At 39.3% G+C, this 16,879-nt stretch overlaps 2 protein-coding genes across 6 annotated transcripts in view; both read right to left on the reverse strand.

Moving 5' to 3' along the window:
* Positions 1-16,879, reverse strand: part of gna13a (guanine nucleotide binding protein (G protein), alpha 13a) — a 464,418-nt gene that overhangs the window by 319,381 nt on the left and 128,158 nt on the right. The window lies entirely within an intron of this gene.
* amz2 (archaelysin family metallopeptidase 2) overlaps positions 1-16,879 on the reverse strand; it is a 44,888-nt gene that overhangs the window by 16,464 nt on the left and 11,545 nt on the right. For all 5 annotated transcript variants that reach the window (XM_080209569.1, XM_080209565.1, XM_080209568.1 and 2 more), the window contains exons 3-5: positions 10,018-10,191; positions 2,881-3,009; positions 1,145-1,305 (exon numbers count right to left, since the gene is read on the reverse strand). In XM_080209569.1, the coding sequence (XP_080065695.1) occupies positions 1,145-1,305; positions 2,881-3,009; positions 10,018-10,191 (464 nt within the window). The remainder of the gene's footprint in view (positions 1-1,144; positions 1,306-2,880; positions 3,010-10,017; positions 10,192-16,879) is intronic.

Genomic DNA, 16,879 nt, shown 5'->3' on the forward strand with positions numbered 1-16,879 from the left:
TAAAGTACATTGATCAAAGGAGTGTTGCACAGAAGAACGCCGAGGTGGTAAGACAGTGTTGCCTGCCAATAGAGAGTTTCAGGATACTTACACTGTCAGGGCTCATTAAACCTTTTCCAGCAATAAATCTAGCCCCATGGTATACACTTTGACTACTAACAGATTCCGCAAATACATGTCTACTTGCTAAAGCTATGTGGCCTACTCCTGCCATCCTGAACAAAGTGAAATAAGGGGTTAATCTTTCCACATCTATCCATACTGCAGAGCATTACTCCATTATACTCGATTGTTTCCTACAAGGAAATGATGGGGAAATGGGGACTTGCTGGGGCAGTGGTAATGTAATCAACAAACAATCCAGAGGCCCAGACTAATGCTCTGGGGACTTGGGTTCAAATCCCACCACAGAAGCTAGTGGAATTTAAATTCTATTAATAAAGTCTAAAATTGAAAACTAGTCTTAGTAATCATGACCTTGACACAATCATCAATTGTTGTAAAACCCGTTTGTTCATTAATGCTCTTTAGGAAAGGAAATGTGTAATTTTCGGTTTGACCTACGTACAACTCCAGACCCAAAGTAATGTGGTTGACGCCTAACTGCCCTCTGAAATGGCCTGGCAAGCTATTCAGTTCAAATGGAACTAGGAATGGGCAACAAATGCTAGCTTTGCCAGTGATACCCACATTCCATGGAAGAATAATTTTTTTTAAAAATCACTGCTATTATAATTGCAGAGAATATTGACATGCAGCAAGATCCATCCAAAAGGTGGGTGGATGCTGGTTTCCTTTGCAGTAGCCAAGAAAGCGCACACAACAATAAAAAAAATTGAAGTGCATTATGCATATGAAAATATGAGCATGGAGATCATGTAGCTATTGACAATATGTATTACTCAATTTTTATTTATAAGCAGAAATGCAATTAGCTGCTTGTGGATTTGCAGTTAGTCACATGTGACTGATATATTGGACTGCACTGGCCTATATTCAAGCTTCAACTCACAACTATCTGACTCGGAGATAAGGGACAGCCCAACTGAGCCAAGCTGAAACGATATGTACAAAGCACAACTCTGCTCCTGTTTAAAGCAACTGTTTCTTAATGCAGTGTCTTCAGTTCTGCAAACACACCCACCTTGCATGATCTTAGCAGCAGCTTGCTTGTAATGGGCGGTGTGTAGTATCCATCAAAGACTGAATAATTGTCAGGAGCCAGTTTCTTTTCCTTCAGCCTTCCTTTATAGTTCGTAGTGTAAAAATCATCATCGTATCTAGCAAAGCTAAAAACACCCATCCCTATAAAAGACACGTATAAGTTTGCACCAAGCATCATATTTCAGTATTTTTTCATGCTATGTACAAGTAAGCCAAAATACCAGCTGCAACCAACTAACTCAAATTGAAAATCCATTAAAGCATATGTAAATATATATGTATATACAAAATATGTATATTTATATAAAGATTCCATGGCAGCATTCAATAAGTTGCACTTTACTTCAAAAGTAAGAAATGTTCCTAAATTATGTGTTTAAATACTGAAAAATACTCAAGACTTTCAGAGGTTCAAATAAAACGTACTTACTTTCCACAGTGGCAAAAATGTCACAATTCCCAGCTGTAATGAACAGAACTGAACATTGCAGTTGATTAGAACAATAATCAACTAATGACCTGAATTTGATTCATTTTCCAATTCCATTCAAATTAGTGGGAAGTACCTCACTTAAAAAATATGCTCCATCCCTTAATTTTAGCCACCTATTCAGCAGGGAGCCACTAATAACTGAGGTAAACAATGTTAATGACAATCAGTCATCTATGGAAATGTGCAGACATAAACTATTGATTTGGTCACATTTATTCCTGGAAACAAAACGGATGGCACTGCCGGCCCTCTGCAAGAAAACAGCAGACTGATATTAGTCTCAGATTGTCAGCAAAGTTCTTCTTCCCTCCAAATTAAACCTGCATTATTGCAATTTCTGAGGCAACTCTCAAGCATCAGTTCTATGTGCTCCTCCAATAGTTCATACCTCACTGACAAATTAGTTATTTCTAACAACAGCTTACATAAGGAACAGGAGCTGGTCTAAGACATTTGGATCTCTGAACCTGTTCTGCCTTCAACAAGATCATGGCTGATCTTCTGCATCAACTCTATCTTTCCACACTATTCCAAATCCCTTAATTCTCCATAACTGAAAAATCTATATACCTTGGACTTGAATATACTCAATAACTGAGTAGCCACAGATCTCTGGCATAGAGAATTCCAAAGATTCACAAGCCTCTGAGTGAAGAAATTTCTTCTCATCCTAGTTCTTAATAGCCAAACTCTTCTTCTGAGATGTGACCCTGTTCTAGGTTCCTCAGTCAGGCAAAACATTTCCTCAGCATTCACCCTGTCAAGCCTCTCATTCTTCTAATTTCCAGAGAATATATCCTCAAATGACAATTCTCATCCAACGAACCAATCCAGTCAACCTTTGCTGCACTTCCTCTATGGCAACTATATCCTTCCTTAGATAAGGAGGCCAAAACCAAAGACAGTATTCCAAATGCAACTCATCAATGTCCGGTATAATTATTTCAACTTTTTGACATATGAGCTCTTCATTAATAACATTTCAGTTACTTGGTTCTGACACTTTTTCGAAGGACCAAAAAGGAGGACCAGGATGAGAAAGTAAATAAATTTATGTACTGTAAAGTTTACCTGGACTTTGAATAGGTTAGAATTACAAAGTTGATGATTATATAAATGAACCTCAATTACCCCGAGGAAGGTATGGCAGTAACTAAAGAAATTTAAAAGCAAATGAAAACAAAAGAGGTGTGGGACGGAATACACATCCTGCATTTCTTTACCTTCTGTAAGAGATGCCTGTCCAAACACAAAATTCCAGGAATCTTCTGGATAAAGGTCAATCATTGTAATTCCAACAATACAGAAAGCATCTTTAGGCTTTTTCTTCTTCAGGTACTTAAGAATACTACCTAAACAAAAAGCAAGAAATTGCAATGACCAGGTTGAAAATGTATTCTACCAACAATATTCAAAACTTGGTACTCTACAACCAGAAACTTATGCACAGGTTTATCCATCACTTGATTTTTAGGTACAAAATGGTGCTACAGAAGATTTTCATTTTCAGCCCTTTTCAGGAATAATTTACAAACAGCTTCCCTCGATGCCTGCCTAAAACGGAATGTATTATTCCAAATATAGTTAGATGAATAGTTTGTACATAATTGCAGTACCAAATCTTTGCTCTTCCATTCTTGTGATGAAATCCAACATGGAGCAGCTTTTTTAAATAACATTTCAATAACTAATTAGCTACTTTTAAATTCAGAACCTACCCTCCCAAATTATTTTGGTTATCCACCACTTCTAATGTGCTCATTTAAGATTTTATTCCCATATACAATTCCAAAATCCAAAGTTACGTTTGTCAAATTGAATTTGCATGAAACCCAAACTTTTGAATTTTCTGTTTTCTTCTTCACAATCAGTTATACACCCTATTTTAGTTTCATCTTCAAACTTGGATATTTGCCCTTTATTCCAAATTCCTGGTCATTTACAATAAGATGAAAAGCTGGAGCCTCAGCATTACTATCTGGCAAAATAGCAAGTTTTGCTGACAGACTACCTCTGTGGCAGGTAATAAAAGAACCAATATGAGGGAACAAACCTCATCCTTGCAGATGCATTGATTGAGTTGCTTGGCACTACCATTGTGTGAGAGATCCAAAAAATAACCAGCAGCTCAAAACTGGGCATCCATGAAACATAACTCATCTCTCACCAAAAATTGACTTGCCTCCTTAAAAACAGACCTGACGTATGATGCTCTTAGAAAAACAATTACTTAGGAGGAGTTTAAAAATTCACTTTCTGAAGTAGTGAGAACTCATGTAGAAAAGCAGAGGGTTACAAACTGAGAGATTAGCAGCAGAAATGGCAGATGATTATGAATTAGTTCATCAATCAAAGTTTGGTTCCTGACATCAGTTTTAGCCTGTGAGGGGTAGAAACTGGGGAAAAGTGAAATTCTTAGGTGGTAAAGGACATCTTGTGGGAGATAATAAAGACTGTGTACTTTGGGTTAAAAAAGAAACACATGAGTGAGGAAAAGAAATAAAAAGCCTCAGATGTTTTCACTGTAATAAATGAGGACACACAAAGTCGCAGTGTTGGCGGTTTAAAAAAAGCACTGGGAAGACAGACGTGTTAAAACAGGATAAGCCAGTGGAGTTTGTTAAAGTTTTAAAAAGAAACACCAGTTGAAGCTAAAGAGATGCAAAAGCAGGTAAAGCCTGGTCAGGGGTTATTCGATAAGAAAGTGCCAGATCGCTTTAAAGAATTTCCATGTGTGGGTTCAGTTTACTCGTGTACCAGGAGGAGTAGGTAAAGAAGTTAAAAATTTTAAGAGATATGGGTGAAAGTCAATCTTTGATGGTGAGAGATGAGAAGTAATGTAGTTTGGAAGGAATATTGCCAGAAAAGGTGGTAATATGTAGAATTCAGGATGAGAAGAGTAGTGCTCTGTTATATAAGGTGAGGAGAGTCCAGTGAGAAGTGGTAAAGCGATTGTGGGAGTAATACAGAAATTGTCCAGGGATACAGTTTATCTTAGGAAATGATATAGCTGAATCACAGCTGGAGTGATGCCTACTGTGGTTGAAAAGTTAGTGGAAAATCAAACAACTGAGTTGTTAAAAGGCACACACACCCTGGGTTTTTCCCTGATTATGTGGTAACTAAGTTACAAAGCCACAGGTTAAGACAAGAGGAGAAATTAAAAAGTGAAGATAAAAAAGTTCAAGTTCAATTATCAGAAATAATTTTTGATCAGATAGTTGGAAAAGAACAAGAACACGTGGAGGATGAAGTAGATATTTTTAATTCAGTAACGTTGGCAGAATTATAACAGAAAGATATAGAGATAAAACAGTTGTATCAGAAAGTGTACATGGAGGAAGAGTGTATACCAGAATGCTATCACCTTAAAAATCACCTAATGAGGAAATGGAGACCTTTACAAATTCAGGCAGATGAAAAATGTGGAGAAGTTCACCAAGTGGTATTGCCGCTAGAGTACAGAAAGCAGGGTAGCACATGAGGTACCAGTTGGAGATCATTTGCGAGTAAGGAAAGCTCAAGTAAAATACAAAAACATTTTTATTGGCCTGGACTGCATAAGAACGTGGTTGAATTTTGCTGGTCATGTCACGTGACAGGTAACAGGGAACCTCGAGCAGTGATAAAACCAGCACCCTTAGTGCCATTCCAGCATTTGAGGAACAGTTTACAAGGGCCTTAATTGATTGCATAGAACTCCTCCCTAAAACAAAAAGTGGGAATCAATATCTGTTGACCATAATGGATGTGTCTACCAGTTTCCAGAGACCATTCCATCATGCAATATTACAGCTAGAAATACTGTAAAGGAGTTACTCATTTTTTTAACTACATGTGGACTACACATATATATACAATCAGATCAAAGATCAAATTTTACCTCAAAGTTATTCAGGAGGTTATGGATAGCTTAGAGGTAAAACAATTTACATCAACTGCATACCATCCAGAATCGCAGGAACATTAGAGCAAAGGCATCAAACTTTAAAGACAATGTTGAGGGCTTATTGTCAACATTATCTAGAGGAATGCCATTTATATTTTTTGCAATTGGGGATGCACCTAATGAATCAACTACATTCAGTCCATTTGAATTGATATTTGGTCATACGGTAAGAGGACCATTTAACTTAATTAAAGAGAAATTGATAAGTGGTCTGAGACGACATTATCTGGCTATGTGTCAAATTTTAGGGACATATTGAACAGAATAGGTGAGTTGGGCAGACAACATTTAAAAGTGGCACAGCATGTGATGAAACAGGAAGTGGATAAGAAATCAAAATTCATAGTTTTGCTAGGGGGGACCTTAGTATTACTACCAAACTTTTAAGAGCAAGATTTAGTGGACCTTATCAAATTGAAAATAAATTAAGTGAGGCAAATTATTTGATAAAAACACCAGATAGAAGGAAAAGTCAAGAGTATATCATGTGAATATGCTCAAATGGTATTTTGATAGGGAAGGAAAGAAGAAAAGGGATGTGTTAATGGTTACACCAGACTGAAGAATCAAATCCAGATGATTTTGAATTTGACATTCCTCAAACTAAATTGGATAATGAGGAAGTTATAAGAAATTGGAATAAATTATTGAGTTACCTTCTGAAAGAAAATCAAAGTGACCTGAAAGAGTTATTAAAATCACATGGAGAAATATGTGGGAATAAACTAGAACTGAAATAATTGTGAATGAGGTAGTTGTAGGGCTGTTCCAATAAAGCAATATCTGTACACACTTAATCTTCTCAAGTTGGCACAGGTTCAGAAGGAGAAACTAACGTTTACTTGATCTGACATGCAGCAGCTGAAAGTCTCGATTAATGATGAAAAACTTGTGAAGGCGGAGGAAAATCAGTAACTGGGCAATGATGTGAATAAAGAAAGTGAGCAGGTGAGGAGACGGACGCAAAAACAGTTGACTGAATTCAAACTTGTCCGAGTTGCTGAAATTACCTGAACAAAAATTGCAAGAGGTGATCCCAAAAGGGAGATTCAGGAGCAGAGAAGGGCAACATGTGAAACTGGACTGTTAGCTGAAACTGTACCATCATTCCAAATGAACTGCTGAAATAATGAATCTACACAGCTGGCAGATACAAGGATACCAAATGAAACAGTACTGTTCACAGCTGGTGTTCAGGTAAATTACAATGCTTTTCACAGCAGCATATTTGCCACAGTGATCTCTGAAACTATGGCTGCAACGGGTTCTGACATCAAGGAAAACAATCTACTGTGTGTTTTTGCCAAAGCATATACAGAAAGAGAAGGTGAAAAGCCAGAGCAAATAAAGGAACTGAACTGCCTATCAGAGGAACTAAGGCCAATTAAAAGGAAAGAGGACAGAGATAAGGTGATTGTTCTGAACAGCCCTGACCTCACACATATAAAGCTGTATCCTCCCAATCCTGATGAGCTTTTTGAGGACATGAGCAAAGCTAATTTCTAATCATGACGACGAAATTGAATACGAGCTTGGAATCAAAGCATTATGGACTGAAGGAGAATTTTGGAGACAAATGAGGAAGCAGCTGAACAACAGCAGTGTGTTGAGAACCGAAAGGAGGAATGGTGGAAGATAAGGACTGAATGGACTATACTGCTGTTAAGTGTATAGTAGAGTATTAATACTGTGAAACCAGAAGGTTTTGAAAAATGAAGACATCTTTGCATATTGATGGTTCATTTTTTTTTCTTAAGGAGGAAGGTGCAATGACACTGTGCCTTTAAGAAATATATTTGAGCTATGTTTTTGTGCAGAATGTTTCTAGCAGTCTCTTCCATTTTATTGGTACCATTCTGTCTACAACTGCTATCCTGTATTGTTACCGCAGCATCACAATTGCGTATTCTGAACTAATGCTGTTCTTGGTGTTCTCCTGGAATTTTGCAGAGTGGGGCTTGATTGGGATGACTGGCAAGTATAGTCATGTGACTGGAGAAGCTGGGTTTTTACAGAATATTCAAGTTTAGATGCTGTTTGGGAGCTGAGAGAAAGCAATGTCTCTTTTGTTTACTCCTCACTGAAGTTGGAAACTGGAATCTGCCAATGGATAAGTTTCTATCTTGGAGAGTCTGCTGTATGAGAGTGGATTTTTCTGAGAGTTGCTGTTTCGAAAACTGCTGCCTGGACCTCTGGCCAGAAATATTAAAAAGCCAAAAATCTATCATCACGTGAGCATACTTATTTTTATGCGAACTAATTCTGAAGAAGGGTGTATGTCTATGGGATTTTGCTTTAAATTGGAACAACAGCAGTTAAGGATTATATTTTGCCATTACTAAGTGTTATAATTGATAAAAGTTGTGCTAAATCTTTGTGTTATATTCTGTGTTTTAAAATTATGTTTGTTTTGATAAAAGCTTCCTAGTGGATCACTTGAATCATACCTGGAGTAAAACACTTTATGCTCACCCAAATGCCAAAATCAAATGCAAAATGTTGAGGTCCAGGCTAACTAATATACCTTGGAGTTTCTGGTCGAGCTTTAACACAAGAGTTCCTCAGACTAGTGTCCTATGACCAACCATCTTCAGTTGCCTCATCACTGACGTTTTCTCCAACATAAGGTCAGGAGTAGGAATGTTCACTGATGATTGGACAATGTTCAGTACCAATCACAATTCCTCTGATACTGAAGCAGTCCTTGCCAACATACAGCAGCACCTGGGCAACATTCGGACTTGAAATGATATGTGGCAAGTAACATTTGTGCCACACAAGTGCCAGGCAATGACCATCTCCAATAAGAGAAAATTCAATGGTATATCATTGCTGAATTCCCCCTGATCAAAATCCTGGGGATTACCTGTTAACCAAATAAAAAGTGGGGACATTCACAGATTCCATTTGCAAGTTCACAGATAACATGTGCAAGCATGGCCTGCATGGGCAACAGTCAGGGTTGAGCTGATTAAGTAGCATTCAAATCATACCACTGCTTGGCAATGGCCATCTCCAGCAAGACAGCCTTACATAACCATTGCCAAATGCCCTGCCATCTACATCCTGGGAAATCACCACTGACCAGAAACTTAACTGAACTAGCTGCATAAATAACATAGCCACAAAAGTAGATCAGAAGCTGGTAATTCTGTACAGAGTGACTTCCCACCTTCCCAAAGCCTCTCGAGTATATACAAGGCATAAAACAGGAGTGCAATGTAATAATCTTCTTTACTTGCCTGGATCAGTGCCATTCTAATAACATTCAAGAAACACAATACCATCCAGGGCAAAGTAGCATGCTGGACAATACCCAATTCCCACATTAAACATTCACTTCCTCTATGGTTAGGGAACCGTAGCTTTGGGGTGTACCCTCTGTAACATGTTCTGCAGCAAACTATCAAAGCTTCTTCAACAGTAACATCCGAACCTGGGACTTCTATTGCCTAGAAGGACAAAGACAGAGTGTGCATACACCAAGCTGATTTGGAAATGTATGGTCATTCACTCTTCCTCACTGAGACAACATCCCAGAGTTCACCTACACTACACAAACTATAGAAGGCAACTCCACACCACCATTCACTGGGACTTAGAAATGGATAATAAATGATAGTTTTGCCAGCACCTCTCACAACCCATGAGCAAGACTGTGCCTTTTATCCCACTCTTCCTACTCAATTTCCTACATATGCCACATTGCTCATTCGAACTTCAATTCACAATTTTCACTCAAAATTATGCCCTAGCTCTAAAGTCAGTTCTGTCATAAATTGAATATTACACGTGACATACAATCATAAGAAACTAATGGGCTGGAAAAGACAAGCAAGTCCATCAAATCTGTGCCACACCATGATAGCTGGAGCATCATGATTTAATATTCATTCCTTCTCTCCATACTCACCATCAGCTTTTCAGGATTCTATCCTGAACAGACTTTACTATTATAGTGATTCAGTCTCAGGATAGTTATGCAATACAACTGTGATGAATTACTGGAGATATATGATAATTGTCCTAAGCTCCTCACAATTACCACCAAGCAGTAAAATTCCAGGAATCGACTTGTCCAAATTACGCTATCCAAATATCTTAGAAGATGCATCAATCTAATAAAAGTCAGAATAAATTAATACTTGTTCTTAAAATAATACATTATCTTGCATAAATTTCATATAAACACACATATACTTTGAAAATCCTCAGTCAACAATTTCCATTTGCCTGCATGCTAACTCCAGGGAAACAAAATGACACACAGAGGCTCTGTTCATTTCTTCTTCTATTTAATTTACTGATTTACTGTTAATAGTAGAATTCCTGGGATAACTAACATGTACCTTCTGATGCACGTCCTACTTTGAACAAAATATTTGAGAACAGTTTAACTGTGGAATTGTACCTGAATGGATCTGCAGATTTTGTGAATACGCATTGATACGGAACACACAACCGGTTTGGGATACTGAAACAGGGTCCAAGAATTTGACTTTCAGGCCGTAGAAAAATGCCTCACAATATTCCTTTAACCAGAGTATGTATGTCTCAGTGGTTGCCTCTGAATCACCAAATGAACCTAAAAACAGAAAATACAACATAAAGAGTAAGCAAAAAAAGTCTGAAGTTTGAAATCTTTGGAAATTTTAAGTAACAAACTAAAAATATTAAATGTGGGCTGATTTTATGATAAAAATGTGTAATCAGAAACCATTCATACAATTTCACAAAAATAAAGTCACCAGCCATGTCTAAACATTTATTTATAATTAACTGGTAGAATGTTGTAAAACAGGATACTGGAAATCTGAAATAAAAGCAGAAAACGCTGGAAATACTCAGCAGGTCTAAGAGAATCTTTGGAGAGAGAGACAGAGTTAATGTTTCGAGCCTGTAACCTTTCATCAGAGCTGGGAAAAACTGGAAATGTAAATAGGAAGAAGGAAAAAGAGAAGATCTATGATGGGGTGAAGGCCAGAAGTAGCAAAAAGTTTCATGTTGCAAAGCCAAATGGAGCAATAATGGGATAAGTAAAGAAACAAATCATGTGTCCTCAGGGGGCATGAATAGCCTGATCTTGAAAGACTGCCAACGAAATCAAAGCAAGAGAGAAATGAGAGAGAAAATCAAAGGAAAAAAACATGCTTTCAGCGAATTATATCTCTGAACTCATGCATGGGTGCTTTTCTGCATCTACAACCTTCCGTATATTTCCACAAGATGTGAAATCTGACTCTTTAATGCTTTCTCAAAATGTATGACCCATCACTTTCCCACAATAATTGCATTTGTGACCTGTCTGCGCATTGCACTATTCTATGTCTTTCTTTCCGGTCTCCCTTGCTATACGCCAGAGTTCCCTCTGCCCAAATACAATCATCCAGAGCCAAAGTGGATCCAACATTTACCCCACAGGACACCACTTTGGACCATGCCCCAATCCAAACAACATCCGTTTACCTAACTTTGCTTCCTGTCCATCAACCAACTTTCTTTTCATGTGGCATTATTTTCCTCTTACCATACTAACTTCTTTAAAACCAGCCACTTCAGAGATAGTTAGTTCAATGCATTTTGAACTTCACTGACCGCATTCCCATTATTAACCAACATTTATTACACAACATTTAAGAATAAATTTACCAAACGCATCTGGCCTTAAATAAATACCACTGGCTGCTCTTCATTTACATTGGATTTCTAAATACTCAAACACATTTATTGTAAATAATGAAATCCGTGAGTTTGTGACAACCAAAAGTCTAAATGACCTTTGAAAGTGCTGGTTAAATTGACTGCTTTAGTTGCATGCACTGATTTTAGTACAAGATTTTAGTACAAATGGTTAGCACTGCTGCTTCACAGCTCCCCTGGGTTTGATTCCCGGCTCGGGTCACTGTGTGTGCGGAGTTTGCACATTCTCCTCGTGCCTGCATGGGTTTCCTCCAGGTGCTCCGGTTTCCTCCCACAGTCCAAAGATGTGCGGGTTAGGTTGATAGGCCATGCTAAAAAATTGCTCCTTAGGATGCTTAGGTTAGAGGGATTAGTGGGTAAAATGTGTAGGGATATGGGAGTAGGACCTGGGTGGGACTGTGGTTGGTGCAGACTCGATGGGCCAGAGGCTCTCTTTCTGCACTGTAGGATTCTATGATATCCCACACTCCAACACAACTAAATATCCTTTGCATGTTTATTTAACATTCAGCAATCAAATAAAGCACTTACGATCTAAAAAAAATTGTCTTTCACAAATCATTTCACCAATACAAAAAAGTTATATGCATAACCATTGCAAGTATGAGTATTGAGACGACATGCCCAATACTGGAATTAATGCAATTAGTCATATCTGGATTCATTATGAGCCACGTGTGTTAATATACTGGACAGCACCGGCTTTTTGATTCATTTTCCATCTTTTGACAAAACCGTTATATTAGTTACATCTCAGACCCAATGCACAAAATTGTATTTTTTCTACAATATAAACAGAGGAACTAAGAAATGCAAAATTGAGGTGCTACAGTGCCACCACTGGCCAGAAAGTGTAAATGCTCTCTGCAGCCAAAAATTAGTGATGAGTGCCGTGTTGCCTGCCCGGTGCCAGGGCTAAGGACATCTCCTCAGGGTGGGAGGGGAACTCGGAATGGGCGAGGGAAGCATCCGGTTGTTTGGTCTATATGAGTTCTAATACAGGTAAGACGAAGGCTCTGCTGAGGGAGTGTGACCAGCGAGGGGCTTAATTAAAAAGCAGAACCACAAAACTTGGAAACATAGAAGATAGGAGCAGGAGGAGGCCATCTGGCCCTTCGAGCCTGCTCCGTCACTCATCATCCAACTCAATAGCCTAATCCTGCTTTTCTCCATAACCTCTGATCCCATTTGCCCCAAATGCTATATCCAGCCATCTCTTGAATACATTCAATGTTTTGGCATCAACTACTTCCTGTTGTAATGAATTCCACAGACTCACATTTCCGGGTGAAGAAATGTCTCCTCACCTCCATCCTAAATGGCCTACCCTGAATCCTCAGACTGTGATCCTGAGTTCTGGACTCCCCCACCATTGGGAATATCCTCCCTGCATCTACCCTGTCTGGTCCTGTTAGAACTTTGTAAATCTCTAAGAGATCCACCCTCATTCATCTGAACGCCAGCAAAAACAATCCTAACCTAGTCAATCTCTCCTCATACATCCGTCCTGCCATCCGTGGAATCAGCCTGGTAAACCTTCACTGCACTCCCTCGAGAGCAAGATCATCCTTCCTCAGAAAAGGAGACCAGAACTGCACACAATATTCTAGGTGTGGCCTCACCAAGGCCTGTATAAGTACAAAGGCAAATAGATTCTGGATTACTACTTAAACCACAAGCTAATTGATATAGGATGAATGAGATCAGAGAGTTGAAGGATTGTTGTGGGAGAAATAGGTATCGATTCATAGGACAGTGGCACCAGCACTGGGGCAAGTGGGAACTGTACTATTGAAATAGCCTTCACCTGAATTGCACTGGGACCAATCTATAACTATGACCATAAATAAATGGAGGGGGTGACAGGATCTGGATGACAGAAAGGGTTCATGTCAGGGGAGAGTTGAAATGTTAAAGGGAAAGGACAAGGCAATAATGCACAGTAACAAGGTATCGATGCAGGTAATTATTACCAGTGTGATAGGAAAAGACAGGACATGACAGCACATAAACAAATAAGGTCAAAATGCTTAAAAAAATGAAAATCGCTTTACGTGAATGCATGAAGTAATCATAACAAAATGGAAGCGATTACAGAATCATGGTTGCAAATGGATGGCACCTGAATATTCAAAGGTGTTTGGCAGTTCACAAGGAAGAAAGGAAAAGGAAATGAGGTACCCCTGTTAATACAGGATGAAATCAGGATATTAGTGGGAAATGACCTTTGTATGAAAGATCAACGTGCCAAATCTGTTTGGGTGGAGGAAAGTATCAAAGGAAAGTAGTAACTGATAGGAGTGGTTTATAGGTCCATGGAGTAGTTACACTACAGGGCAGAATATAAATCAAGACCTAATGGGGCTTGTAAGAAAGGTACATTCAATAACCATGGGAGATTTTAATGTAGATTAGACAAATCAAATTGGCAACAATAACCTGGAGGATGAGTTCATGGAAAATGTCAAAGCAGTTTCTTAGAACAATATGTTGTGGAAACAAAGAGGAAGAAACTATTTTAAAACCAATAATGTGTAATGAGATAGATTCAATTAATGTTCTAATAGTAAAGGATCTTCTAGTTAAGAGTGATCAGAACACCATGGAATTTCACATTCATTTTGAGAGTGAGAAACCAGTGTTTTAGACTCAAATAAAGACAATTAGAAGGCTACAAAGACAATGTAGCTAAAGTAGAATTGGAAAATAGGTCAAAAGATATGACTGTAGAGAAGTCGTGATAGACATTTTCAGAGCTATTTCATTTTCTCAAAAAGATATATTCCAGTGAGAAAGATAGACTCTCTGAGAAGGCTGCACCATCCATGATTAATGAAGAAAGTTAAGGGCGATATCACATAGAAAAAAGAAATTGTACAATGTTGCAAAGATTAGTGGTAGGCCAAATGATTCAGAAAATTTTAAAAACCAGCAAAAGGTATCTAAAATAAAGAGGGACAAACTGCAATATTAGAAAAAAGTAGCAAAAATATAGAGAAGAATATGAAAACTCTCAATATACATAAAGGAAAAGAGTAGCAAAAGTGAGCATTGGTCCCCGAGGGGGCAAAACTGGGGGATTAATAATGGGAAACATGGAATTGGCAGATTTTAAAATATTTTGTATCCGTCTTCAAAATAGAAGATACAACAAATCCCCAAAATAGTAGAAAGGCAGGAGCAAAAGTGAGGGAGAAACATAAGACTTAAAACAATTACAATCACTAGAGATTAAGTCCCAGGAAAACAATGGGAATGAAGGCTGACATGTCCCCTGGACATAATGTTCCAAGGTCTTAAAAGGAAGTGACTGCTGGGATAGTGACTACATCGGTTGTAATCTTCCAAAATTCCCTCTGGAAAAGTCCTTACAGATTGGAAAACCGCAAATGTAACACCACTATTCTAGGAAGGAGTGAGATAGAAATTTGCCAGGTGTTAGCGATGGAAAGATGGTAGGACAGGAGGGTCTCAATGACATTATTGTTACTAGACAGGCGGTGCTCAACAGACTGGAGGGGCTGATTGTGGACAAGTCCCCAGGACCGGATGGAATGCATCCAAGGGTTCTGAAAGAAATGGCGGCGGTGATAGTGGATGCCTTGGTGGTTATTTTCCAAACGTCGCTGGATTCCGGGGAAGTGCCGGAAGATTGGAAAACGGCTAATGTTACGCCGTTGTTTAAGAAGGGTGGCAGGCAAAAGGCAGAGAATTATAGGCCGGTTAGTTTAACGTCTGATGTAGATAAAATGTTAGAATCCGTCATCAAGGAGGAAATAGCGAGGCATCTTGAAGGGAATTGCTTGATAGAGCAGACGCAGCACGGTTTTGTTAAGGGGAAGTCGTGTCTGACAAATTTATTGGAGTTCTATGAGGATGTGTCTAGGGCGATGGATAGAGGAGAGCCGGTGGATGTGGTCTTTCTTGATTTTCAGAAGGCGTTTGACAAGGTACCTCACAAGAGGTTATTGCAGAAGGTCAGGGGGCATGGAGTTGCAGGTAGGGTGTTAGCGTGGATAGAGGATTGGCTGTCAAATAGGAGGCAGAGAGTGGGGGTCAATGGGTGCTATTCGGATTGGCAGTTGGTGACTAGTGGAGTGCCCCAGGGGTCAGTGCTGGGGCCTCAGCTATTTACCATTTATATAGATGATCTGGAAGAGGGAACTGAGTGTATGGTGTCGAAATTTGCTGATGACACCAAGATTGGTGGAACGGCAAATTGCGCGGAGGGTGTGGAGAGTCTGCAGAAGGATCTAGATAGGCTGGGCAAATGGGCCAGGAAATGGCAAATGGAATTTAATGTTGGCAAGTGGTCCACTTTGGTAGGAATAATGGTAGGAAGGACTATTACTTATGTGGCGAAAAACTGCAGCAGGCGACGGTGCAGAGGGACCTCGGGGTCCTTGTGCATGAGTCGCAAAAACCCAGCCTGCAAGTGCAGCAGGTGGTCAGGAAGGCTAATGGGATGCTGGCCTTCATCGCGAGGGGGATTGAATATAAAAGTAGGGAGGTCTTGCTGCAGCTGTATAGGGCACTAGTGAGGCCGCAGCTGGAGTACTGTGTGCAGTTTTGGTCGCCGCACTTACGCAAGGATATTTTGGCCTTGGAGGGAGTGCAGAGGAGGTTTACTAGGCTGATGCCGGAGTTGAGGGGGTTGAGCTATGAGGAGAGGCTGAATAAACTAGGCTTGTACTCGTTAGAGTTTAGAAGAATGAGGGGAGATCTCATTGAGACATATAAGATGATGAATGGGATGGATAGGATAGAGGTGGAGAGACTCTTCCCACTCAGAAAGGACAGTAGGACTAGGGGGCACAGCCTCAAGATAATGGGGGGACGGTTTAGAACGGAGTTGAGGAGGAACTTCTTCACTCAAAGGGTGGTGAATCTCTGGAATTCTCTGCCCGTTGAAGTGGTGGAGGCTGCCTCACTAAATATTTTTAAGACGCGGGTTGATGGGTTTTTGATAAGCGAGGGGATGAAGGATTATGGGGAGAGGGCGGGAAAGTGGAACTGAGCCACAACAGATCAGCCATGATCTTATTGAATGACGGGGCAGGCTCGAAGGGCTAGATGGCCTACTCCTGCTCCTATTTCTTATGTTCTTATGTAGAAAGCAGGAAACTATAGGCCAGTTAGGCTAAAATCTGTCATCAGGGAATCTATCATTAAGGAGGTTTGATGCATTTATCAGTTCTTTGAGAACAAGTAAAGAATGAATAAAAAACTAATAGATGTGGTATATTTGAATTTTCAAAAGGCATTTGATAAAGTGCCCATAAAAGGTTACTGCAGAAAAACTCACAGTGTTAAGTGTGACTTTGGTGTACCTTTAAGAAAGGTTTTTCTAAAATATCATGATCTCTGGAGCTCTTACAGTTTCAGTATTTCTTATTGTGGCCGAGCTGTCTACCAAATGTCCTTTTATTGCTCACTAAGCTGCTCAAACAGGGGTTTGTTAATTTTTACTGTGGGATTTTTTTTATGGTTCTGCATGGTTAGAGAAAAATTGGTTGGCAGGTCAGGTGACAGGAGCTTTCTCATGTTCAATTCTGAGCTGCGGGTTTGAGTTT

This window comes from Carcharhinus amblyrhynchos, chromosome 21 (assembly GCF_965287045.1).
Source record: "Carcharhinus amblyrhynchos chromosome 21, sCarAmb.v2.hapA, whole genome shotgun sequence".
NCBI classification, from domain to species: domain Eukaryota; kingdom Metazoa; phylum Chordata; class Chondrichthyes; order Carcharhiniformes; family Carcharhinidae; genus Carcharhinus; species Carcharhinus amblyrhynchos.